Source organism: Varanus komodoensis, unplaced genomic scaffold, assembly GCF_004798865.1.
Source record: "Varanus komodoensis strain SLA01 unplaced genomic scaffold, ASM479886v1 scaffold20_1, whole genome shotgun sequence".
NCBI lineage: Eukaryota > Metazoa > Chordata > Lepidosauria > Squamata > Varanidae > Varanus > Varanus komodoensis.
This window is the reverse complement of record NW_025335587.1, coordinates 2,793,961-2,821,960: the sequence shown is the minus strand read 5'-3', so window position 1 is coordinate 2,821,960 and position 28,000 is coordinate 2,793,961. Positions and strand designations below refer to the sequence as shown.

The 28,000-nt window shown below is 38.8% G+C and overlaps 1 protein-coding gene across 2 annotated transcripts in view; it reads left to right on the top strand.

The window, feature by feature from the left end:
* Positions 1–10,285: 10,285 nt before the first annotated feature.
* Positions 10,286–28,000, top strand: part of FAF1 (Fas associated factor 1) — a 238,966-nt gene continuing 221,251 nt past the window's right edge. Inside the window, exons 1-2 of one of the 2 annotated variants that reach the window (XM_044429854.1) lie at positions 10,286–10,670; positions 24,870–24,938. In XM_044429854.1, coding sequence (XP_044285789.1) covers positions 10,626–10,670; positions 24,870–24,938 — 114 coding nt within the window. In that variant the 5' untranslated portion in view covers positions 10,286–10,625. The remainder of the gene's footprint in view (positions 10,671–24,869; positions 24,939–28,000) is intronic. The other variant, XM_044429853.1, reaches the window with a different exon arrangement.

The window sequence follows — 28,000 nt, the reverse complement described above, 5'->3', positions numbered from 1 at the left end:
CATTATCTCTCTCTAGTCTGAGAAAAAGCAAATGAGAAGCAGTCTCTGAGTCTGATTCTGTAGTGTTGGTGATGAGGAGTAGTAATCAATGCCGCTGCCTGCTTACTCATTGACTCTCTGCTTGAGAAAGAAGAGGAGAAGCATTCATGGAAACAATGGCAGTGAGAAGAAAGACTCTCTGATGGAGAGGATCTATTGAGGACATCTTGGGAGTGCTCCTCAACCCGGAGCTGTCCTTGGAAGCTCAAATGACAGCGGTGGCAAGGAGCGCTTTCCTTCAACTTCACCTAATCCATCAGTTGTGTCCCTACCTGGAGGAGGATTGCCTAGCAAGAGTAACACATGCATTGGTTACTTCCCAGTTGGATTTCTGCAATGCACTTTACCTGGGGCTGCCCTTGAAGACAGTCCGGATACTTCAGATGGTTCAAAATAGAGCTGCCAGGATGCTGTCGGGGACTGGGCATTATTCTCATATAACCCTAGTCCTCTATCAGCTCCATCGGCTTCCCCTCGAAGTCTGGGCTCAATTCAAGGTGCTGGTTATTACCTATAAAGCCCTAAATGGCTTGGTACCAGGATACCTTAAGGAACGCCTTTTTCCCTATTTGCCCTCTCGCCCCCTGAAATTGGCAACAGAAGCCCTCCTCTGGCAACCCTCTGTGAAAGATATTAGGAGACACAGTACCCATCTATGGAATGCGCTCCCCAGAGAGGTCCGCCTAGTGCCGTCATTATATGTTTTTCGGCGCCAGGTTAAGACCTTTTTATTTAATCAATATTTTAATACATTTTAATATTGAATTGTATTATTGTATTTTATTAATTGCAGCCAGAGTGGGTCATCAATTTATTTATGCTGTTAGCTGTCCAGAGACGTTAGTAATTGGACGGCATACAAATTTTATAAATAAATAAATAAATCTTGGTAAGGGCCCTCAACAACCTGGAAGTTGTCAGTGAGAAGTTGTCAGTGCAGTGTAGTACGGATGGGGAAACTGGTCTGTACTCGTTTCACTAGCATATCTGAATGGGGTTCAAACTGAACTTATCTGCAAGTTGGAAATATATAGGAGTTGGGCTGTTAAGTAGAAGTAGAAGCCATAATAATCTTTCTTAGACTCAATTAGGCCCGGACAGCAGTGATGTGTAGTGTGCACCATGTGCCACTTTTCTCCTCCAACCCTTTAGTGGGCTGACCTTCCATTATCTTTGTAGTGAAATGGGCCTCTCTAGTAGTAATCTAATGTCTGGTACCTCTTTGTAGCCATGACTGATCATGACAGCAAGATGCTACTCAATATAAACAAGGGTGGATTTGATTTAAATAAGACTCGATTCAAATCATGGTTTTCCACAGAATTTGCATGCATGCCTACCTTACCCATAGGTAGAGGAACTTCATTAAAGTATTCCCGAACTGGGTCTCTTTTATGGCCTGGTGCTATTATAGGTTTTCTCCTCCAGGGAAAGAATAATATGAGACACCTCAGGCTATGCACAAAAAGATCCAAAGACTTGTAGAGTACTCTGCTTAAGATGGTTCACTTTCATTTATACTGCTTGCCCTCACACTTAGCTTCTTGTGCAGATTTATTCCACTCCCAATAATCTTCTTCTAATAGCTGAATTTTTTGAAACTTAGCACTCAAGAGGTAAGGGATTGATTCTGTACATAGATTTGCAAAGGAACAACAGGATAAAGGTCTGTTTCTGAACTCCACATGTCTATTTTATAACATTTTTGCTATGAAGAAGAGGCATGCAATTTCCACAGACACAAATTCACAGTTCTGAGAAGTGTAAAGCCAAGCATCTGTGACAGAATCTTCCAGGCAGAAAAATTTTCCAATTAGCTTACAGAAACCTCTGGCATGACATTGTGAATGGAATTTATTTGCCAAAAAAGTGAAACGCTGCATGAATATACAGCCTCATGCTACATAATTAAAAACTAATCCTTATTTCATGATGACTAACCTTTGAACTATAATGTATCTTAAACAGAAAACTATCTTCAAATAGAGTTTTCCTCAAAAAGCATTTTATTTTAAAAATCCAATTTAAATAAAATAATCCAATTTAAATCAATAATTTCCATTTTTAAAAAAATCATTGATTTATATTTACTCTGTTATAAATAATATTTTTCAAGTTTAGTTTGCCAAAACTTCTTTATCTAATGATTCAATTTTTTTTTTCATTTTTTTCAGGTTCAGTTACTAGGAAAAAATATGGTTCAAAACTGGTTCTGATTAAAATAAAAATATACTGATTATAGTTCATTGGTTGTAGTTCAGCTCTATTTTTCTGTGTAATATGCCCACATAGAAACCTCATGTACTCCTACACTGATTTTCATAGGCAAATACATTATTCAATAAAATCATAGTTGAACATGTGAACTGCATCTAGTGGGTGCAAATGATAGCAGATGTTCCGTAACAGTCTTTTCATACAGGTAAGATCTTAGTACATTTTGCAGTGCTTAAGCAGTCCTGAATACTAAACATGCACATAAAAATTTACCCTTAGTTTAACACTTGGCCAAACAGTACCTGAAAGAAAGGAAAATTTATTTATGCATGCATGCATGCACATATTTATATGCCACCTATAACTGCCAAAGGCCTTCCTAGGCAGCTTACAACAACATATTAAAACAACATATTAAACATAGGTATAAATAACATAATAAAACCTATGAAAAAAATTAAAAGATTAAAACAATATACCAATAATATAAAAAGCCCAGCAGCATTCACAGAACTTGAGTTTCTGCATTGATATTGCTCTGTTTCTTCTTAGGCTTACTATGTGTGAATGTCCTAAGTTTTCTGACACGTGAAGTCAGCAGGAGGAGTGAGTATGTGGTATAGAGGATGATATGTAGCTTGTGGGATTAGGTGGATTGGATGAGCACACCCAGGTGGGGCATGCTCCACATGTAGTCCCTAGGTTATAAACATCCAGGTTAGGAACAGCCCATACTTAGGAATGCATAGACTGCCATAAACCCTATATGAATATCTCTAGAAAAACCATGAATATCTCTAGGGAAATATGCCATGTGTTCGGAGATACATCATAAGTGGCCACACTGTTAGAATTACAATATTCATTGCTTTTCTTTCCACAGTGTCTGGATCCTAGACTCCAGTGATAATTCCCACTGGAGTCTAGGGTCCAGCACAATCAAACATTGACTGTTTAACAGCAGGTCTAGTTAATGTTAGGCTTAATATTAACTCAAGGATGTTTTAAACTGTTTTAAAAATTGTTCATTTGCTTTTTACAATACTGTATACCTACACACATACATACAGATTCTCCCTTCAGTACCTGTAGTTGCTTTATTATTACTGTATTATTATCATTATTACAATGCTGTATTGTGTTTAAGATGTTTTAGTGAATATGGAAGTGTTTCTTAAGTGTGTCATACTATACATATATTAAGACAAACATTTGGCTTACTCATGTGATCTGATTTAAATTCTCAGGAATGGGGTCTACCTGTAATCGTGACTTTAAATGCTCTTTGGTCCCTTTATGATATACTTTCTTGTAAGCAGTGTCATATAATTATAACAAAAGCTGCAGCAAACAATGTCCAGCAGTATGCCTAATTTGCAGACATGTTTAGAGTAGGAATGAGCAACATGTGGCCCACAGCCCAATTTGGAAAAGCTCTTCCCTAGCAGAGGAAGAGAGAGAGAAAACAGGATGTACATAAGAAGAACCAGACCAAAGGCTTATCTACTCCAGAATTCTGTTCATGCAGTGGTCAACCAGAAACCCCTGTGGAAAGCCTGTAACTATGACATAAAAATAGGAGAGAAGTGGTGTCTTTTGGCTCAGGTTCTGACCACTTTGTGTTTGGGCCCTCTCCACTGGCAACATGAAGCCACCAGCAGATTACCCAGGAGGGAATCTGAGCCTAAACAACAACAACAAAAGTTGCCTACAGGTGCTTTAGAGAAACACATGCTGTACAATCCTGCTGACATTTCACAGAGCAGTGATACTGTTAGGGCAGAACCTTGAGTCAGAAGTTCAGGGCTCCATTTAGCAATATGAGCAGATAGGCCTCCAAGCTCAACAGGGATGGCTTAAAACATTTTGAAGTTAAGTCAGGTAGCACATGATCACATTAAAAAGGGAAACCTGTAAGATCCTCATCCAGGATCTACGAGTAGTATTTTCTAATTGTACAACTGCCACATGGGGACTTATTCCCTAGTAAGCATCTGAAGAGCTGTAACATCACTGACTGATCCTGTGTATGTTTACTCAGAAATAAGCCAGTGTATAGGACCTACTTCTGAGGAAATATGCATAGGATCAAGCTGTTACCAAAATGTATTATAGACTGACTTCACATCTTGGTCCCTATAAGAAGCACTATTTTATTTATTTATAAACTTGGTGCAGTAGATGTTGGATTAAACACCAAAGTGATATGGTCCCTATACAGGCTTACAATTTTTTATGGAGTCTATCATGATACCATTGGATGTGGGAACCTGCAGTAAATAATGAGAAATAAACATAAAACCACTCCTTTCATTATCACATAATTGGAAGGGCAATTCCAATACTCTGAAAAATCAGCTTTTTTATTTTGCACAAGCAGGAAAACAATTGCACTTGTTTTTACTATAAGCTAAGACCATGTGTAGTTAAGTAATATTCATTTACCTCCTTTAAGATCTTCCTTTGTTGTTTTGGCTGGACTGAGTAGCTTAAAGATAGCTGTAAGCTTTCACTATAGAAGTTGTAACTGACCAACATTCAAACAACCACAGCTAATATCTGTAGATGATATTGCAACCTTGATGCCAATGCAACAGTTTTAAAGCCCTGACAGGAATGAAATGGCTTTTGCCCAATTTTCAAAACCTGTTTTTCAACTTTTTTTTTTTTTTTTGGTAATAATCTGTGGGCGGGCATGCTTGCAGCTAAGTATATACCCTGTTGGCTTAAAACTTGCTTGCTGTGCGTACCACAGAATGTGTTTAATGACAAACACTAATGCCCAATAGTTTTAAAAAATGCAGATCACTGTAATGGAGGGGGGTTGGTCAGTTCTAATAAAAGCTACCAAGAAACTTATATCAAGAATAGCAATGGATTTATATACGAAAAAGGATAACCACTGCCCATTTGTCATCATTTTGAGACTGGAACCTGTGGAGAAAAGAAACTGCTAAACATATCTGTATCTTGAATCTTTTAAGTTGCAACCTTGTAATGACTTACTGGGGAGTAAACCCCATTGAAATCAGTGTATCTTACTTCTGAGTATTGTTGTGCTCAGCTACAGTTATGCAATTAACCTTGTATCCCTTCTCTTCTGTTTTTAGTTTTCAGCCCTGTCTTTCTGTCTATGATATTTGGCAGGAAGCATATGGACTCTGAAGGGGTTTGTATGCATCTGTTGATAAAAGCATCAAGAAGTAATCCAAAAATCCAGACACACAACTAAACTTCTTGCAGCATTTTGTCATTCCTGCTACATTTGGAATCAGCTTGTGGCTGATTTGATTTTGACCTTGGGGACTTTTGTGCCACCATACATTACATAGATTGACAGAGGCAGACAGAATTCATGATGCTAGCTCAAGTAGCAAAGTGGTTACGTACATACATAGCAAGGCAGGAGATGGCAACTGTCAGGAATCCTTTCCTGGGAGAACAAAGGCTGTACAAAACAGCTTTAGAGAAATTTAAATTATCGTACCTCTTATGACCAGTTTTATTTGACAGTTCACTGAGCCTCTCCCACTAGTTCCACCTTGCATGCATTTTGTTAATGCAAGTCGGAGAGAACAAATGGAAATCAAGCTGACTGGGGAAGGAGTTGTAGAAGTTGTGTTAAGCATGCACAGAACTGCATCCTTAATGAAAATTGTTACTGGCTTAAATCAGGTATTTCTAACATTTATATTTTTGGTTAAGAGTTACTAGGAAAGAAACTTTAGGGAGTGAAACTTCTGCACTTAATTTTGTGCTATCATATTTTAATCTTCCTTCTCTACAAAGAAATGTTTGTCTAAATGTGAAAAGCATGGATCATCACAGCAGTAGTATTAAGCTGTTGATATCAGTATATTGCTACCACTAACACTTTGTCTTCTATCATTTGTATGGCTGGCAGGATCAGCTCTAAAGTTCTGATTCAAATGTCTCACCATCCTTGCAAAGGCTGTAAGCAATGCTTTTGTAGCATATGGCCAAAATATTTAAATGTAATTTGTGTTGTTTAACCCAGTTGTCAGGAAATCTCTAAGCAAAGGCATTGCATTATTGTGGTGGGGGCTGTACTGCCATGAAGCAATTCCATGCAACTGTGTGATGAATAGAATACCAACATTGTGCTTGCTTACTTTCAAAGCTGCAGTATGGCATGATTTTTCATAGGCCTCAACATGGTACCTTCTCTGCCTTTAAGGACTGCATAGAAGAGAAATATCTATCAGGTTGGGCTTTCTTCCTGTGTGCTGAGGCAATATGAGAAATGACACCAAATTCAATTTCCATTTCTGTATAGGAATTCTGTGTCGGAATCTGACAGTTTAAAAGACTTGCATTATCTAAATAACAAACACCCTATGTGTGCTTTGTCTTTCTGTGTTTAAATGTGTAAGCAAGCATGTGCATGCGGGTACAAACACATACACACACACACACTTAGGGAACAGGAAGGTACATAAATCTCCCATTTGTTTCCTCCCCAAGGACAAGTTTATGTTTAGATAAATGACCAGAAAGAGATGTATTGTCTAGATGTCAAGCAAACTGACAAGAAAGATTTTCCTGTTTGCTTTGGTGACTTGTTGCAAGATCCTAGTTATATCTTAACAGTGCATGCATAAAAATAATAGCCATGTAAACAAAACACTTAGAGTGTGACTTTATGTTTGACAGGTTCAGCTTGCCAGGCATGTAAGCCTTGGCCTCATTGGTAGTTCTCAGGAATTAGGTGTAAAATAACTAGAAGCTTTCATCATCAACCCAAGGATGAGCACTCCCGCTGGGTACAAATGCCAAAGACAAATAAAGGAGAACTTAGCTGCAATGGCAATTTGTAAGTAGTGCAATTTGAACTGATATATAAATTGAGATGTGTGTGTCTGTCTCCCACTCTTTTCAGTAAAGCAAACTAGCAAGTAACAGTAGTCCAGAGACTGCAAGCATAGCTAAGCCAGACTTTGAAAGAGACTTCCATTCATTTTACATATTAGTGAGCATAGTGACATGATGCATAAATCAGCCAAGCCACATATGTAAGGAATCCAGATAAACTGATGTGATCCCCATTTTAGAGTTTTCTCAATTTATTTCCAAGATTTATTTGCACATACATACATTTAGGGCTGGAGTGCAAACCAGTAGTGGGACACAGGTAAAAACAGGTTCCAAAGAAATCCAAAGGACTTACTTCAGGTTATTTTCTCACTAACGTTGGGGCAGAGAAAGGACTGATAGGAAAAAAGTTATTTACAGTTTCTTTTGATTTTAGTTGCCAACTATGTTCCTCTGGTGTACTCCTTACTATGGAATGTTACTGAACATATAGTACAATCATCCATATATGCAGCAAAGAACATGAGGGCAACCATGGGTTAGAGCACTAGTGGTTCTAAGGCTCCAACAGTCAGTGGGAGCTACTTCTGAGTAAACATGTACAGGATTCCACAGTAAGTCTGAAACCTGGTACTAGTAGCATAGTTCACACTATGGCCTTGTAAATCTATCCGAGAGCTTAATTTTCTAAATTAAAATGAAGGGTGCTAAGGCTAAAATATATCTGAAGTCACACTCTTACCTGGGTGTCTTTATCATAGCTATATAGGTGCAGCCTATATTGTTTTCCAGTGTGACAGAAACATACCATCTACATACAGAAAAACAATTTTTATAGTTCTTTTGTATGTTCTAGGCATGAAATCAGGTATTGAAAATATGTTGTAGGCTTAATCTCTAATGCAAATTAAGACCTTACTAATTGTTGTAACTTTTTAATCTCTCATCAGAACATAATCTAATGTTAAAGTTAGTTCAACTTGCCTCCTGTGAAATGTCACATCCTTCACTGCTGTGATGAATAGCATCCTCCCCTGCCCCCCACCACTATTGAGCTAGGGAATTTGAGAAATGTAGTAATGCTAAGGCTGTCATAGAAAACCTTCAGAATTAAAGTATTTTCTCTATTTCTGATACTGGCCTTAAGTACTACAATGGAAATGGGAAAAAACCCCCTCTCACTGGTAGAGTTGGTCTTGATTCCATAGCTGGTCTACTCTTCTTCCTTTAGTTCTCCTTCTTAAATTATTTTTTAATTTCTAATGTTTATGGTGGTACTTACCTTTCAACTATATGTGGATACTCTCCCCACTGCTAAAATGGTCCAAAACATAATACTGGATTCCATCCCCACAGTTGAGAATAGTAGTTCATCACACAAGTGGAGTGGCAGTTCACTTGGAAAAGGAATCTCAAAATACTTTGTAAGGATGACTTCAGTGTATAGCTGATAAGCCTCCTTAGCCTCAATTCTACAGTGAGGCTGACTGTTTTTTAACTGTAAATTGTCCTTGCATTGCAAGGGTGGGCAACTTGTGACCCTCCACATTTTTTGGTCCACAATTCCCATCAGCACTTACCAGTATAGTCAATGGTCAGGGTTTAGTGGAGTCATAGGACAAAACATTTGGGAGCCCACAAGTCGCTTTCCAACACCCATTTTTCATATTCTTAGTTTAGTGGTTCAATATGGGATCTGTGCACTTCAGTGTTTAGTCATGCCAGTCACATGGCCATGGAGACTGGCATGACTAACTGTGGACAAATGCTGGCTTCCTCAGCTAGGAAACCGAGATGAGCACTGCCCCATAGAGTCAGACATGACTGGACTTAATGTCAAGGGGAAACCTTTACCTTTACCTTTATGGGCTTAGTTAGCACACATTCAATAATATGCTACTGATCTACAAGATCTGAATGTATGTGGGTAACTTGTGTAGTACGAATAGATCTACAGACTGGTGCAACTGAACAGCTTGATAGCAGCAGCACAACAGAACAAATATTGATTTAATTTACTAGAATGGGTTGAGATGACTTTCTACTGCCAGGTTACACGTGAAAACCAAATTTTCAGTCAGGGCCACTTTGTTTTTTTTCCAGGTATGGCTCCTGTTTCTTTAACAACTGTACAACTTGCACAAATTCAATAGGATAAAAGTTTATCATATGCATTTCTGTGCCAGGAAATGTATCTGGGCCTGTAGCCAGGAATTGGCTATATTCCTCCCTGCGTTTTTTTCCACTGATAATTGAAGGTCTATTTTCAATTTTGTCCTTAAAAACACATAAACCCACAACTTTTTTCCTCTTCGAACTTGTAGGCTGACTATGGGCCTGAAAACACCACCTACTTATTCCGGCCCATCATACAGTTAGGTACAGGAGCCTTGAAAGAAAGAAGTGATACCCTCATAGTTGACAAGTTCCCATATCTATCAAGACATTGCAAAGTTCTCCGCAAAATGATACAGACACCAACAGATACAGCATAGCTTGCAATTCCCAAAGGATGCAGCCCTATTTACTTGGTGGTACCCACCCCTCCCCACCCCAGCCTTTGCTCGATTCCGCGGATGTTCACTCGGAAGTAAGACCCACCCATTTCAACAGCGATAGTGTTTAGGAATAGGATCCCGGCCTTCACTTACTTCCGAGAAACATGCATAGAATCGGGCTGTTCCGAGTTGCTGTCGCTCTCCCGGATTCTTCGTTACCCCGAAGTTTCTTCTTCCAAGGAGGCCCTGTTTACATTGTGCCACAGTGGGCAGCCAGCAGTAGTACGTACGCACGGGGGTCGGGAAAGAAGACCAAACTTACAACAGCTGCATAAAGGCCTAGCGCAGGCCCTCTCCTACGTGCCTGCAATTTCTCCTTCTGTAGCAGTTCTTTGTTGAAGCCACCTTTGCAGCTTCTGCACCGCCCATCCCTTGAAGAAAGGGAAAAGGGATCTCTCCAGCTCTGCCTTTCTCTGCATCGTTCAGGCCAGTCTCTTGACACAGAGGAAGCACCGCCCGCTGCACGGTTCGTTTTGCTCCTTGCAATGCCACTTTTATTTCTTACACAACCGGGTCCGACACCTTTCTTACTTCTCGCCCCTCCCCCTCTCCTAACCCAGCAGGCATTTGACAGGAGCACCAGTCACGTGGCAGCCGGAAAGCGCTTCTTTGCGACCTCAATGACAGGCAAAATGTGCGACAGCCGCTTGTAAAGCAGGGAGGAAGCTGTTCTAGTCTAGTCTCCTCGCCTTTTTATTTAAAGGCAGGGCTGAACTGCTGCCCTGCACCCCTCAGATTTCCAGTCCCTCCCCTCCCTTTCCCCGTCCCTAGTCGCTAGGACAGCGGATCTGGAGAGAAGGGGCTGTATTGGGGGGGGCAGCTTTGGGAGATTGACCGACTTTGGAGTTTTAGATGAGCTCTTAGTCTCCTTTCTCTTCCCTCCCTCCCCCCACCCCCAAGTCCCTTGAGCCCAGTTCTCGCCAGCAGCAACCTCCAGGTGCACCGTTCAGGCAGGAGAAGGGGACACTACCGGCTGCAATGGCGTCCAACATGGATAGAGAAATGATACTGGCTGATTTTCAGGTAAATTTCAAATCGCACTACCTCCCGTGCTACCATATTCTAATCATGATCTCTCTATCTCTCTCTCTGTCTCTCCCCCCTTCCCTCCCCCTCTTCTCTTTCTCGCTTCCTTTTCTCCCTGTTTTTCTGCTTCCTGTGTTTTTGTGGGAAGATTTAAGCGCTGGAATTGTAAGCCTGTTTCTGAAACAGCAGTGGAACAACATCTTGATACTGTTTCTCCTTTGAATCCAGTTTTCAATAAAGCAAGGGAAATTAATGCTGCTAAAAATTATTTCCTTTATAAATGAGACATTTATTTTTGTCCTTTGCATAGAAAAACTACCCAAACAGAGGTGTATGCTTGTTGCTTTATATCTTCAGTTTGTATTCTTCATCTTCCTGGTTTGTCCTGGCCATCCTTGTAAGCACTTATTAATCCAATTAAATAGGCAGGAAAGAAGATGCTAAAATTGTAAGTGAACCACCCACATTCCAGGGCCCATGCGTGAGTCACACTGGGACATGAGAGGAAAAATGTTAAAAAGGTGCTGGTGTGGGAAGACAGCTGAAAACAAACAATGCCCTTTGTGCTGAAGTTTAAAAAAAATAGTCCAGAAGCAGTCTCAAATATCTAGTACTTCTAACTTCATCAGTTGAGTGCACTGTTTTTAATATTTTGATATTGTTGCTCCATAATTTCAATTAGTAAAGCAGTTTCTTTATTGGCTTTATACCTGACCTATATTTGCTCATATTAACTTGTCCTAAGTCTAGAGAATAAAATTCAAATCCCAAATATGTGTATAAAATGTACATTATGGAGAAAAGAGCATTGTCTTAGATTATGAATCCTGTATGTGTGTATATGTGCATAATATTTATTATACAATCATGTGCAAGTCTATTTGAAAGTTAGCCCCATTGATCATAGTGAGACCTACTCCCATGTAAGTAGTATACTTTTGTAGCCTTGAAACAGTAGATCACACAATTTTAAATAATAATTTTATATTAAGAAAAAGCCAGTATCTTACTAAACATTTGTCTGTGAACATTAAAAAATAGTAAATTCACTCTTGATTTTCTACAAGTGAATGCATATAATTTTTTAAAAAGATGATCAAGAAATATTTTCATTTTCTTTTTCATGGAAAGTAGAGTGGGTGCATTTTTAATAGTCAACATGTCATGTCACAATACTGAAAATATGACTAGTAAATGAAAATGTTTGATTCCCTGACTGGCATCTTAGTCCTAAGTAAGCCTGCTAATGTTTTATCATCAATGGGACCCTAAAGAAGACGAGTTAAATGCATTGCACAGAAGTATGCAAACATTTGCAGTTCTGGGCATACTTGCAAGTATGTAACTGAACTTGCTTCTGAGTAAACTTGTATGGGATTGGCCTGTATGTCCCATTGAAACTGTTAAGAATGAGAAGTCAGCATGTTATGATTAAACATACATTCATGCTTTGACATTTTAACACAAACCCCATGAAATCTCATGTTTATTTTATATGTAAAATAAACCTTATTGCATTCATGGAAGCTTTATTTATGTCAAGATGGAAAATAATATACTAAATCAGTGTCACTCATTTGCCCCATTGAAGAATTCTGCCATAATTGCATTTCATACTGGTGGTTAGAGTGCCAGTCACAGACCTACCTCACAGGGTTGTTGTTGGGATGATAAGCTTGAGAGGAGGAAGAGTATTATATATGTCACCTTGAGTTCCTTGAAAGGAAAAACAGCTGGGTATAAATACATCATACATAAATAGTATCAGAAGCTTGCTAATTGTGTTTGGAATTCTTCCAAATCTCACTGAACTTGCTGATATTTCTAGTTGTATTTTTTCAGGGAGATCAACTCAGGGGTGAACTTTTCTGTGAAGTCCACTTTTATGTTACAGTTCCTTGAAATAAATATTGCCATGTGTGATATCCCTTAGATACATTTTACTAATTCAGATATATCATCAGTTTTTACAAATTGTGAAGGTAAGAATTCATGAGTTCCTAGGGTCATTTACATTACAGTTTTAAATAACGTTTCCTTAGATAAACTCTATTGATTTCTAAGTGCATAGAACTAGGAATGGAATCCTATATGTGTTTAGACAGGAAAAAATTCTTCATCTCCCAATATTCTTTAACAAGTAATACTGTTTGAGGAATGCTGGGAGTTGTAGAACTTATTTCTGCTTTAAACATGCATGGAATTGCACCCTAGTAATATGAAGCTATAATTCTGTGCATACATGCCAGAGAATAATTTCTGCTGAACACTGTTAGAATAATTTATGACATGCATAATCATGCTGAATGTGACCTAAAGAAGAATTAGAATCTAGGTCTTGCAGATCCCAGTGCATTATTCCATCATTTATTACTTGACCACAGCAGGATTTGACCTTACTCTTTGGATATTATTTTGGTATCTGCTAAAACTGTTATGTTGTACATATGTTAATTATAATATGAATATTGTAGGTGAGAGCCAAAAGCAAATGTAACTTCTAGGTTTGGTATGCATTTATTTTCCAGGTTTTATGGGAATCCTGATTTTTTTTTGTCTCTCTGGCTGAGTCCATTCTGTGGCTTTATTTGGAAATGGTCTGCATAATATTAAAAAATGTTGTGCATGAAGTTTCATGCACAAATTTCATGATGCTTCATGCACACTATTAACAAAATAGAAATGTGAACACCTGTATTTAGATTGTGTTTGAAAATTTCAATTTATCTTGTTTGTTTTCTTCCTCTTGTATGAGCTCCTACAGCTAGAGAAGAGATATTTCATTCTGTGCAATCAAAACCAGTCTTCCCCCAAACTGGTGCCTTCCAGACATTTTGACTATGACTGCCATCGTTCCTAACCACTGGCTATAGTGATGGTAGCTGATGGAAGTTGATGACCAAAGCATTTGAAAGGCACCATGTTGGGAAAGCTGATCTCAATAAACATTGAAGAACTTCTAATGTAGGAGCCTGACTATACTTAACAAAGAGATAGGAAGCCCTGGAACTCATGGAGTGGGTTGGGGGACCTTTTCTGCAAAAGTTCATCCAATATGGAAAAGGAAACCTTTAAAAAGAAATATTATCTTTCAGAATCATCAGTGAAATAGTATTAGCAAATTAGTAACATCCTTTGGATTCTCATTTTTAAAAGTGCCCCCTAAAATATGATCTTCTTACATATCTGTATGATTATGCTGAGTTCTAAGGAATGAATTAAATCCATAATAGTATTCAGTTGAGTTCTACTTAGCTAGAGGGGCAGGGTTAGGTGATCTTCCTGTTCTGCCTCTCCCTGCAGCACCCTGTGCCCCTGGAAAGCTGTTTAGGGGAACTGTCTGGAGTAGCATGAAACTAATGTATGGGTCTGAAGGTTGATGTAAGAATCTGTGAAGATGGTCTCTCCCTTCTTCCTTTCTCTGCTAGGGAGGCTCAGCTGCGTTCCATGAATAGAAGGAGTTCATGGAATGGCCAGTCTGGATCCAGCCCAGTATTTCCAGACTCAAATAATGAAACATTCTGGGTTTATTTCCTTTCCGTAATGCTAACATTTTGTATTTCCAAGTGTTTTATTTTCATTTTTCCTATTTAACATAGCAAAAATATATGTTGAAGTAACTTTTTAGGCTATATCTTCATTTCCAGCATTGAATGTGTTTAGAGTTGTAATTTCAACAGAATTAAGCTAACTTCCATCTGTAAACATACCAAACAGTGCAGCATGATAGGCATTTCATGTTCCAAAAATGATCTGAATTTAGATTTAGCATCAATCAACACTGGATATATTTCAGGTTCATTCCAGTTTCTTTCTTCATGATTTTAAGGTTTCAGGAAAATTACATTGATGCTTTGGTCTTTTCTCCCTTGAGAAGAGGAAACCTTGCTGTAATATGGGTATAGTCTAAGCTTTTTAAAATGTACTTGAATAGGTATACTAATATTTTGGGGCCGAGTCTTACAAAAGTTAAGTACTTTTAAGCCCCATTGACTTTACTAAAAGAGATTTCAATATATACTTTTTCCATTGATATAAATAGCATTTCAGTTTGTCTGGTTCACACCTCTTGTTTGTCTTTGAAGTTTTCCATGCGACTTGGCTTTTGTCAGAGATGAGAATCCAAAGGGATTTCTACTTAATAATTTGCTTTCAATACTGGCATACTTAAGAATTTAGAAATTGCAGTAAGGTTTGGAGCAGTTTTCTTATGGCTATAAGAAATTAATATTCCTCAATTAGTATTTAGATACACTCGTTGTTCTCATAGTTGATAGCAGATTCTATTATAATTATAATTACTATTTCTGCACTGCCCAATAGCTGAAGCTTTGTGGGCAGTTTACAACAACATATAAAAATATAGTATAAATACAAACATCATTTAAAAATATCCAAAAAAGGTTATCATACAAAAAAATTTAAAATCAAATTTAAATCAAAAAGTTATAATAGTTTATACAAATTAAATCATAAGAATTGTTTAACCAACTAACAAAACCCCAGTGAACTAATGAAATTCTTTGTGGTAGAAGACAGTCTTAACCTGGTTCCAGAAGGATATTGAGATTAGTGCTAGGCGAGCATCAGTGGGGAGCTTGTTCCAAAATTGGGGTTCTACCACTGAAAAGACTCTTCTTGTTGCCACCAATCAAACTTCCCCTGGAGGTAGTGATTGAAGACAATCCCAGTTCTTGAAGTATCTAGGTAAATTGCAATCAGGAGAGGTGTTCCATAAGGAATTGCTGTCCCAAGCCATGCAGGCTTTATAGTTTAAAACTAGCACTCTGAATTGGACATGGAAGCATATAGGCAGCCAGTGCAAGCAGGCCAGAAATGGTGTTACATGTTCTCACCTTCTGGTTGTTAATCTGGCACCTACATTTTGCACAAGCTGCAGCTTCTGAACAGTTTTAAAGGGTAGACCCATGTAGAGTGCGTTGCAGTATTCTAATTTAGAGTTAACCAGAGTGTAGCTTACTGATAGGAGGCTGCTTCTGTCCAGATAGGGATGTAGCTGAGCCACCAGTGAAAGCTGGTAGAAGACATTCTGTGTCACTCAGGCCACTTGGGCCTCAGGTGTCAAAGGTGGCTGTAGGAACACTTCCAAACTACAAACCTGCTCTTTCAAGGAAAGTGCATCTAGAACAGGTTGAATTCCTTCATCTGGTCAACAGAAACAGCAACTCAGTCTTGATTGGATTAAGTTTTAGCTTGTTAGCCCTCACCCAGTGAACTGCTCCACCAGGCACTGGTTTAGCATATCCACAGTCTCTTCTGCTGATGATAAAAAGAAGAAATAGAGCTGTGCATCATCAGGATACTGATGACAATGCACTTCAAAATTCTGAATAACTCTGCTCAGGGGTTTCATGTAGCTGTTAAGTAGCATGGGGAACAAGAACAATGCCTGAGAAACCCCATATTGGAGAGTACAAAGGGCAGAGCCATATTTCCCAAGCATCACCTTCTGAAGCTGGCAATCCAAGTAGGAGTGGAACCACTGCAATGCAGTGCTGTCCACTCCCAACCCAGAAGGATACCATGGTTGATGGTACTGAAAGCTGCTGAGAGGTCCAGGAGTACCCACTGGGTCACACTCCTTCTTTCTCTCTCCCTGCATAGGGCATCATACAGGTCAACCAAAGCTGTCTCCATGTCAAAACCGAGTCTCAGCCTCTACTGAAATGACTCCAGATAATTAGTGGCCACCAAGCATTCAAGAACTCTGCCCAGGAGGGGGATGTTTGCTACTGACCTAAGATTATTGAGATCTTCTGGGTCAGGAGTGGCCTCACCACTGCCTATTTGAGGTGGCATGGGACCATGGCAGTTCCCTCCCTGTTAGCTTTTATTAGCCAAAGGGACAAGGATCCAGTATGGACTTTCCTTAAGTACTGCTCTTTCACAGATCTCTAGTTTGATTGTGTTTTCACTATGCCTGTTCATACAATTTGTGCTTGTGGGGATGGATGCTGCTGCTTTTTATTTATTGATTTATTTAAACCATTGCTATGCCGTCCCATTCGCAAAAAGCCTCAGGGCGGCTTACAACATAAATAAACAATTATATAATTAGACTTAAAAACCAGAAACATCTTGGCACGTACATAAAAACCCAATAAATACAATCAATAAATTAACAATTAAAATAACTTTTAAATAAAAAGGTCTTGGCCTGGTGCCGAAAAACAAATAACAACGGCGCCAGGTGGACCTCTCTGGGGAGTGCATTCCATAGGTGGGACGCCACCGCAGAGAAGGCCCTCCTCCGGGTACTCACTGTCCTAATATCTTTCACGGAGGGTTCCCGGAGAAGGGCCTCTGCTGCTGATCTCAAGGGGCGGGAGGGCATATATGGATGCAAGTGCTCCTTTAGATAACCAGGTCCCAAGCCGTTGAGGGCTTTATAGGTGATAACCAATTGCCCAAGTCATGTCCAAACAGCTGACTAGAGTAAACACTGATGTAATCTCTTCACTGCCACTTCCTAGATCCAGTTCAGAGCTATGTTAGCAAAAGATTGCTTGGAGCCCCTGAGTTTCTGCTTAACAATACAAGGTACTTTGTAATTGTTTATCCTGCTGCTAGTCATGTTGGAAATGCACACATGGCTTTCTGCCCTCTGCCCCCGCTCTCCACTTTCTTCCAGTTCCATTCCTTGTTGCTCTACAGAGGAGTGTTCATGAACAGATGCATTATTTGTAATTCAATGAAACTGTGATGTAGGTGGCTGCCTCACTTAGGAAATACCATATTTCAACATGAATTACTAATATCTGCATGCTGTGGCTATTGAGTCTTGTCTTTTGCAAATGAAGTGTGTTGATACCACCTGTATTATGTTAGAAATCCCTCCATAGTTCTCTTCCTTTAGAGGGTACAGGTCTGGTTTGATTAGGAAAACCAACAAAATTGACATAGCTATATCTGATGCTTCCTCCAAGATTTAGTTTATTGACACTAACCTGGAGGGAAGCTGAGCAGTGCCCTGATAGGTCTATCTGTGTGTGTTTGTGCATGTGTGTTTACAACATTTCATTTTAATTTTTTTTACTGTATAGCTCATTCTTCTACTGCAAATACATTTAAATCTTTCCTAATTACTTTAACTCCGCTCCCATTTACATGTATATAACTTTATAATATTTTTATTTTTCCATATCCTATTTTGTCACTAAAGGTGACCTTGGAGTACTTTTCATACAATCTTGGCTGGTCTGCCAGCTGCAGCCATTTCTGAACCCAGATAGTCTGCTTAAGATTGTAGTGGTGTGAACCAACCTGGCAATACCAGTTAAAATTCTGAGTTGATCTCTGTAGTAAGTAGGGCATCCAAACTGTTTTCAAGGGCAATTCCCATAAAGTAATCTAACAGATTACTATGGATTCACAGTAGGACTACTATGATGTTTTATAGGGGGCTACCCTTAATGATAACTTCGAAGTGCCACTGCTTGCAGAACGAAACAGCTAACAACAAAACATCCAGTTTTGCTAGTTTGGCTCATATAACCCCAATTCAGAAAGAATTATATTGCTTACCTACTTGCTTCCAGACTCATTAATGGTGCTGGTACTTACTGTGGAGTGCTAAATGGGCTGAAAGCCAAATGCTTAAGCCTGTTCCCATTAATAGCTTGCCCATGTTTTAAGATTTTCTGTTGAGGCCCTACTCACTCCAAGTGGCTTCCTTATCAGGAAGTGTGCTGTTTACATACAAAAGAGACTACATTATTTGTGGTGGCACCCCTCTTTAAAACTGGTGTAAAATGTACAAAGTTTTTGGAATGGTTTCCTATAGGCAAAGGTGTAAGACAGGGGTGTATTTTGTCTCCTTATCTGCCTAGTCTGTATCCAGAACATATCGTAAGGAGAGCTGGGTTAGGATCAGAGCAAGGAAGAGTGAAAATTGGTGGAGATATATCAAAAATTTAAGATATGAAGATGATTTATTACTGGCAGAAAACAGCAATAAATTGAAATGTCTCCTGATGGAAGTGAAAAAGAATGTGAGAAAGCTGAATATTAAGAAAACAGAATTGATGAATTACACATTGTCAACAATGAAGAAATTGAAATTGTGAATGGTCTTGCAGACACTGTTCAGTCATCAATTCAAAGAGAAACTGGACACAAGAGCTCTGAGGTTGAGTGACACTTGGAAGGGCATTAATGAAGTAACTAAAATATTTTAAAGTATAATTTCATTGAAGGCTAACACCAAAATCATCTACACTATTTTATTTTTTATCACCATGCATGAGTGAGAAAGCTAGATAGTAAAGAAAACTGACCAGAAGAAAATTGATTCACTTGAAACATGGGGCAGGAGGAAGGCCTTGGACCAACAGAAAGACAAACATGCCAGTCCTAGATCAAATGCAACCAGACTTTTTGCTGGAAGCAAAAACAACTAAACTGAGGTTGTTTTACTTCAGGCACATCATGAGAAATCAAGACTCAATCGAGAGGACAGTAGTGCTAGAGAAAGCTAAATGCATATGAAAAAATGAAAGACCAAATATGAGATAGGCTGATTACATAAAGAAAGCCACAAATGTGTGCTTACAAGAGATGAGCATGTATGTTCATTCAAATGATCACCATAAGTTGGAGATAATTTGACCTTGGTTTATCTAACCCAATCCTAAACTGAGCTTCAACCCTGACCCTAACCATAGGGCTGAAAAACAGATGCCTCCATATGGATTTCCAAAAGACCCACTCCGTGGATGCTTTTCTGCATGGCTTATTCTTTCCACCCATCCTGAGCATGTTCCAAGCATTGACAGCTTCATGGGGTCCTTGGTTTTTCTAACTCCAACCTCTGCCAATTTGGTGCAGAGATACCCACGACACAGGACAGAATTCCAAAATGCCCACTTTATGGATGTTTTTCTACACAGCTCATTCTTTCTACCCATTTCTTTCTCACTATTTGGCAGCATATAAGAACATTAACAGACATTAATTAATTTGCATAGCTGGGTTTGCTATGCATTCTTATATGCATTTCTTTATTTCAGGTTATTGTTGTAAGCAGGTCTCTCTCTCTCCTGCAGACTAAGAGGAGAACTTAGAAGCATTTTTTGTTGTAGAGCTTAACTAGTTACAGTATAGAATAAATCACAGTAGCATTATTGAATGTTGAAGACACATCTGCCCATGCAGAGTAGACTACAAATTGAAACCTCCCCTCCTTCCTTCTCTGTAAGAAATGAATCATACTCTATGCTCCGTGGTTCCTGCCACTTGAGGGCTAGACAGTGATGGAGATGGCTAAGACTTCTACATTGGTCTGCTCACTTTGCATGTCATCTCCTGTCGGCATCCAGGAACTTCCCCTCCATTCCCCCTTCCCACCATAGCGAGCCGTACACTGTGGTGAGCCATAACACCTTTGCTATGATCATGGAACAGAAACACAAACATTGATATGGCACAGAAGCTCAGGCATTCATAGAGCACTTACATTTTGTTGTGGAGGACATTCTGAGCAGAAACTTTGCTAACTGCTCTTGTTCCAGTGCTTCTTGCATCACTTCTGTCTGAGGCCATAATTAAGTGAATGTGCAGTTATTTAAAATCACTATTTCTCACTTTACAAAGCATGTGGTTTGATTTTTATTGAATCTTCTTTCCCCTTTTTGAAGATGGTGAGTGTGGCTTGTTGCACATCTCTCATGTATATTGCAATGTGGTTAGGAGTATGTATGAATCAGCCCTCAAAATAAACTGGTTAGAAACAAATCTATTAGAATGTTACTAATGAGGTCGTGGAGAATGACTTTGGTCATTTGGTATGGGAATAATGACTTATCCAATCTGGCAGTAGGAAGCTGCTGTTTCTGGGTCGGTCTCTAAATAGTTGATACTAAATTGTCTGAATCACAGTAATTGTGATGGTATGACTGTTCGTATGCCACATATGATGCATGTCTGTAGCAGCTCATGCCGTAGTCAGTGTTTTTAAAGAGCCATGAGACTGTCTGTCCTTCTTGCTCATTCAGGTGCCACAAACTAACAGATATTTTTCTAGCACTCACAGATATTTATGGCAGCAGATCGCTTATTGTTATTCTTTTTTTTTTTTTTTTGGACTAATTTGCTGTAAACCATCCCGAGACTTTTAAGTATGGGACAGTATGGAAAAGTTGTAAATAATAAATAAATAATAAAACTGCTTTATAACTTTGAAAAAGCATAGCTAGGGGTTTTCTTATCACTTGATTTTGTTCAGAAAATTACCTTGACTTTGGCAAAAACTGCAGGGTTCCCTTTTCTTTGTGCAGGATCTTCTGACTGCAGGAACAATGGATGTATCTTTATAGTTGCAAGAAGAATGTTAACACTAGTTGTAATACCATTAGGGAGTGGCCCCATCCCACTGCCACCTTGTTTGGGACATCTTGCATCCTTCTAACCATATAGGGTGTTATACCTTCTAATTTTGTATGGTGCATCTCAGCTGTCTTCACCTTTAAAATCTGTCAATCAGACCTGTCAGACTTCAATTGGGTGTGGCATCTGTACTGTCTAATAGGTGTGCCAGATTGTGCTAGCTTAATTGTGAGCCAAGCTGTTGCTAGTGTCAGCTCTACCTATTCTTGTGTGAACTCATGCTGGGACACCATTGTGTCATGCAGTGTCAGGAAGCTTGCTGGGAGAATTCCAAAGCTACTGAAACAAACGTATAATGGTTAAGTAAGGAAGTAGCAAGTCTGCTGCTGCATTTGAAAGGGCCCCATTTCCCCAGCTACTTCCTTTGATGACTCTTTTCCCTGAAACCATTAAGAATTTCTCCCTAACAAAGTGCCCTACTCCACAGAAAAAGGTTTATCCGGTTTTGTTCTTCCTTTCCTGTGCTCAGGTGAAGTGGCATGGCAGAACCCCAAGGAGACGTAACACAGTGTTTCCATTCCTCAGTGCCCTAGAAGCTGTCTCCTGTTTTTTGCTTATCAACAGAAACCACAGAACATTAGGAATACACTGTTTTATGAAAGGTGCTTTCATTACTAAGTGTGTACTGAAAGAAGGGAGATCTCATTACCTACTTGGAGTGCTTAGGTCCCCTGAATATTAGAGGAAGAGAAATACATTCCCCCGCCCCTATCCCTGCTAGCGCAGTGGAATACTGGTTCACTTTGTCCTCTGAGAGGAAATTTTAGTTACTGCTCTAATCTATCACTGGTAGGTTAGTGTGCAGTTACTGATAACATGCTGGAACAGCCATCTCCAATTCATGTCTTCCAGAACTTTAGAATTTGATTCTTATTAGGCCGAGCTAGTATAGCCAATACTCAGAAATGTTCATGAATGCTAGGAGTAGTCATTTATAAAAGAAAAAATCTGGAGGGTACCAGGTTGGTTAAGTCTTCTCTGGGGGTGGGGGGCTGCCCAGTATGTCTCATTGTGGTGCCTAGGAAAATGTTTGCTGTTTCTTGCAGAATTTGCCAGTGGGGAAGGCCTACAATTGTAGGAGCCCTTCCAATAGGCAATCAGTGACAAAATACTAGTGAGAACACAGTCTCAAGTAGGAGTTTTCCAGATTTATCTGTATGATTTTTTTAAAGTGGAACAATTGGTTTAAATTTAAATTTAATTTAATATATTCAAAGTGTTCCCTCTGAACAACTGCATGCTAATTCAAAGCAATTCTGCTTCTTTATAAAATATTTTTCTGTGGTGTTACAAAGGGGGCATATTTGGAGAGTATCAGTTTAGCATGGTCCCTGAATTTTGTTTAATCAGCTACTGCTTATTCTCAATTTCTAATGGAAAAACTGTAGTAGGTAGTTGTGAGATTTCCATTGCAAACAAATGAATAAATACCAATTATGAGAAGCATTCCTAAATATGGTTTTGTGAAGATTTGTAGATAATGAAGAGTAACAAATATCTGTTTACTTGGCATTCAGCACTGTGCTGGATATATCACAGAAGAAATATAAGTTGTCACTGGAAAGAGTTTATAAATGCCTTATAAATGGAGGTGGATGCAGCAAAAGGCCTTTTTCTCTTTTGATGGCATTCAGGTTGCAATCTTCGACAAGCTGACCTGAAAGTAAGCCTAATTATATACAGTGGGAATTACTGCTGAGGAGACATATGTAGAATTGCATTGTCAGAGTAATTTGATGTTTGTTTTCATTTCCCTATATTGCTTCTATGAGATAAGGAATTCATTGCAGAATTCAGTTCAGGCTCCATAGATGCACACAACTGAACACAGAAATGAGTCTCCTTTCCACTAAATTATATTTGTCTAGTTCTTTCTGTACCTTTATCTTGTAATACACTGAAGAAACAGATAATTTTTATAGTGCTGCCTTTTCCATTTGTTTCCACGTTCAATTGTTTTTTCTTTAAAACAAGAAACTAAGGACACTATCCTGTGCATGTTTAGACACGCTGCAGCTGTTCAGTCTGTACATATACAGGGTTGTTCCCTAACTTATAGTCTTCCAAATGGCATTTACTAATTTCTTGTATTTGAATGTCTATGACCCCCTTTTTAACCACATACCTGCTAAATGACACCAAATGTGGGCTCAGGTTAAAATACTTCAAGCAGCCTTAGAAAAGTCGTTGTCTCTCATTAGGCTACCTACAAGATTTAAGAGTACAAACTAGACTTTTCATCCATTTTTTGCAAAAGGCCTTCAGAAATGAAGTTTTGGTCAATTTTTGATCTTCAGGTTTATATTGTAATTATTTTTGGAAAGATATGATATACATTTAAAAAAATAAATAGTACAATATGCTTCTTTCCATTGCATCACTTTGCATGAAGCTTGTGTCTCGCATGGTCAGCCATGGATGCTTGTATGAAAGTCTTATTTCTATGTGCATGTGCCTTATAGCTGGATTTAGATGAAATAATGCTTTGCTTAAATAAAAATAGGATCCATGGGAACTAGATGCTAGCTAGTCAGTTATAATGTGAATCCTGAGTTCTAGTTTGGTTTTAGAGTTGTTTCATAAACCATATGTTGGATCCAAACTTCATTCTCTGTGAATAGAAGGTATTTGATCCAGTAGAGGGATCCTGAAAGCTGAAAGAGAGATGGTCTTGCTCATTTCTCCCTTCCCTGCTCCATGCACCTTCTGAAAGTCTGCTCTAGAGGAGACTTCAGGAGCAGAGTTTGAGAGGAAGTAGGCAAAGAGGAATCAGAAAAATTGCTTCCTCTCATTCATTGGCGGGAGCAAAGTCTGGATTTGTAAGTATGCATTTATGTTGCTAAGGTGGTGTACAAATCTGACAGTAAATAAATACCAAAGATTCTTTCAGCTGGTGATGACAGGAATTGAACCTTGTACTTTTGGTGCACAAAGCATTGTATTCTGTTAATAAACTGTAACCTCTCAGTTGTTGGTCATTCTTTAAAACAATCTATATGCTATCCTTCTGTTATGGAAGTGTATTTAACAGTGGCGGCCACAAGCTCATCCTACAGATAGGGTAATCAGTGAGTTGCAACTGCTGAGAGTTCTTTTTAATGACAAACCCATCAAGGTTATCTTGGATAATCTTGGACATAAATTTCTATTCAGCTAAAACTTCCCATGTATAAAATAGGAACTGCAATGATTTCTTTGAGATGTTTTCTGATTGAATGAACAGAGGATCATAAAATGATTTACAAATGGGGGTTGGAGCCAACCCTTGCACAAGCTGAAGTCTGTTTATGCACTGGGATTTTCCTATTCTCTTCTTTCCCCTGCAACCCCTTACATATGCCCCCAAACTGCTCCAGAGAGTTCCTCCGAAACAGATTAGAGAGAGCATGCAGAGAACTGCAAGGAAGGGGGGAATCTCTTGTCGGCTGTTCTCTCTCATCCCGTAGGCACAATTGGATAAAACCCGGAAAGTGCTGTAGAATTGCTCAATAAAATAATTTGGCTATACTAGGTCAAGCTATATTAGGTTAAGTCATGACTGTTAAAATTAACAATTATATTTACAAGTTGATTAGCAACTTTGCCTATAATTCTCTTCCTATCAGCAGCTGCGTAAATATGTTGAAATTATGCAACCATGAGCAAAGGATTTAATGTTTCAGTTTCTGATGTTACTGCAGATAACAAAGGGCCTGTCATTCAGTTAAATGTGACTATAATCATTGTCTTGACTTGACTATAATCATATTGGGACTTCTTCAACTGAACCCTTTCACCTCTTCATTATTTTAGGCATGTACTGGTATAGAAAATATTGATGAAGCTATCACCTTACTTGAACAAAATAACTGGGATTTAGTGGTAAGTATTTATTTTTACTGGCTGTATGTGAGAAAAAAGTGACTTTTATCAGAAGTTAGTATTAGAATTATTGTTACATATTTTGTGGTTATGTTTCTGTGCTTGAGAACAGAAGAATTTAGGGTTGTTGTTTTTTTAAACAATGCTTACATAACTCTTAAAAGAAAAGTGTGGTGGAATAAACTTATTTGGAACAGTCTGACTTGTTGAATTAGCTACAGAGGCTTCAGGATTTGATTTCAGAAAACTGAATCTATTTTCTGGATTCTCTATACACTGATTCAGGGTTCCACCTGCAAAAAGAGCTTAACTATGAGCTGACTTGTTTCTTGGTAACTGGGATAAGGTCAGGCCACTGAAAAGAGAGTTGATGAGGGTTTTTTTCATATTCTGCTGCTTCTACAGTAAGGGTGGACAACAGTGGGTGAACCAGTGGCCAGTTTCCAGCTGTAGCTCACCCTACCACAAAGGGCCTACACTCTTGAGGCTGCACAACAAAAGGTAGTTTTTTATCAAATTATGTGACACACCACTATTTTAAACATTGCAGAGATGGTGGTGTAGGGGAGTAATAGGAATGACATGAATCACACTCACACCCTCAGGATGGGTATTGCTCATCCCTGCTCTGCATTCTACATTAGTGATACTGTTCCCAGGGTAAATCCAGGATATATTGGATGAAATTGAGTGTGGCTTGGCAAACAAAGGCTTAAACTAGTGCTTCAAGGAATCAATTTAATATAGTGATCACTTTAATATAGTGTTGGGATGCAAATGATAACGCAGTTCTGTTGCTATCAATTGAATGGAGTGGAAGTGTCAGTTCTTTGGGGGGTGAAAAAAATTCAACATATTTTCAGGAAACACCAAGCTTCCTAAGATTAGCAGAAACAACCCCCTTCCCCCCACCTTTTCAAATGTCATTTGGCTACTTCAAGCAGCATCACAGTTTTTACCTTGGTAGTCTAGGTAGCTTCCATGTTTCCCCCATAATGCCTTACCTAAAGTGATGCAACATCACGATGTAGCATCTTTTCAGAGGCTTTGCTGTTGTTGGTGTGGGAGATGAATGTTTTCAAGTCTTCATACTTGTTTGTAAACAAACAGTTAATTTAACATTTGGTATCACTGTGGCTTTATGATATTGCAGTTATGTTCTTGGTGATAATGCATCAGTTGTGTGTGAAGCTCTGATCAGATATTATATGAAATGATGGAATGCCACTGTACTTTCATGTATGAGGCCCATAGTGGAAATAATGTTGATAATATGAAACTATGTACATTTCCAAAAGATGCCAGCCTCTAAGTTCAAAATAAATGCAGAGGGATGGGTTCTATGGAGAAAAATTAAGGCTTAAACTGGGAAGTTGAACCCCTGAATAAAGAAGTTGAATTTTAGACCAATACCACAGTCATCTACTCACAGAACATAACTCTAACTATAGTATGGAATTCATTTGGGGAATTCACATTATGTATAACTCCTACTTCTTTCTGGAGGTTGGCATGTGGCTGAGTTCAGCACCAGGCAGATTATTTTGAGACTCTTCAGAAACATGGTTAAGTATGGCATGGTTAAGAAATGCATGAGTATATATAGGTGTAGCTAAGTGAAACTGGTGCTCATAAGATATACATAAGGTTTTCATGGGGTTAGTAAGGTTAGGTAAATACCTGTTTCCTATTTTCCCTGAATTTTCAGCAGTTCCTTTGCAATATCCCTTGCCAAAAATTAACAGTGCTTGCTAATCGTGTCAATGAATAGAATGTATTTCCTTGGGTCAATGAAAGGTTTAAACTTGGGAAACAGAGAGTGTGCCTAGCATACCACACACTTTAGATTGGCAGCAAAAAGGAGTGATGACCAACTGGTTTTAGGGACTGTCTTCCTTCCCCTGAAAAACTGGAAATATATCAGAAGATACAACTCTACAAACATGTAGACATTAAAAGATAGCTTTTATGTAGAAAACAGTCCCTATTTTATAATTATCTGCCACAAATACTACTTTTATTTCACTTGTGATTCTTTCTCACTTGGGTTGCAATAACGTTGGATTTGTGCAGTTGCAGGGCTGTCTTAACGCATGGGCCTGATAGGCACTTGCCCGTGGGCCCCATACTAATCTGTGTATGTTAACCCTTGGAAAATTGGAAAACTTCCAAAATTAATAGTAGTTGTAGTTGTTGTAGGGGCCCCAGTACACTGCTTTGCCCGGGGCCCACAATGCTGTTAAGACGGCCCTGTGCAGTTGTTCAATTTTCCAACAAGTTGGAAACATTGGTTGCTCCATGTGAGGGTGAGATGAACATTGGCTTTGTAACTTTAAAAGGGTTTTTAATTTATTTTCAGGAAAGATTTTCAGGCAAAGCCTCTGAAAGATTTTCTTCCTCCAAAAGGCTACATATCTTTTGGGGGCAGAATAATAATACATATTTTATTATTGTGATAATTTTTGGTGAAAAATGTCAGTTTTGGCAATTTGTGATGCTTTTGTCCTCACAGCTTTTCATGCAGCCTTTCTCTTTGTCATACCCCCTGAATGCCATCTTGTACCCCCTGGGGTTGTGCGCACCCCAGGTTGGGAACCCCTGTTTTAGGGAAAAGCCCTTGTTATATAGGGTAGCAACAATTCTCTTGCCAACTACTTGCTTTATTCTTTTACAATGTTTGCAAATTACTGCTGCTGAGTCTCCAGTCTCATTTATGGAACTGTGAAGCCTGGATACTTAAGGAAAAACAGTGGTTCTGATTTTATCAAAAAGAAACAGAACATACAAAATATGCCTCCAAGGTCTCCACAGGCAATGATGACCATTTTTCATATGATCTGCAGTACTTGCTTTCTTGGTATATAGCTTTGCAAGGAAAACAAATACCTTTTCATATAAATGTGAGTTTTAGTTTTCATCCTATTTGTGCAGTGTCCTTTCATTGCAGAATCTCCTCAGCTGGTTGTGCTGAATCCTAATTTTAAACATACATTCTCAAATGTGGGTTTTGCTATTTGCTGAAATGTCTGCTTTAGTGCTATATTTAACTTCTTTATCCTTTC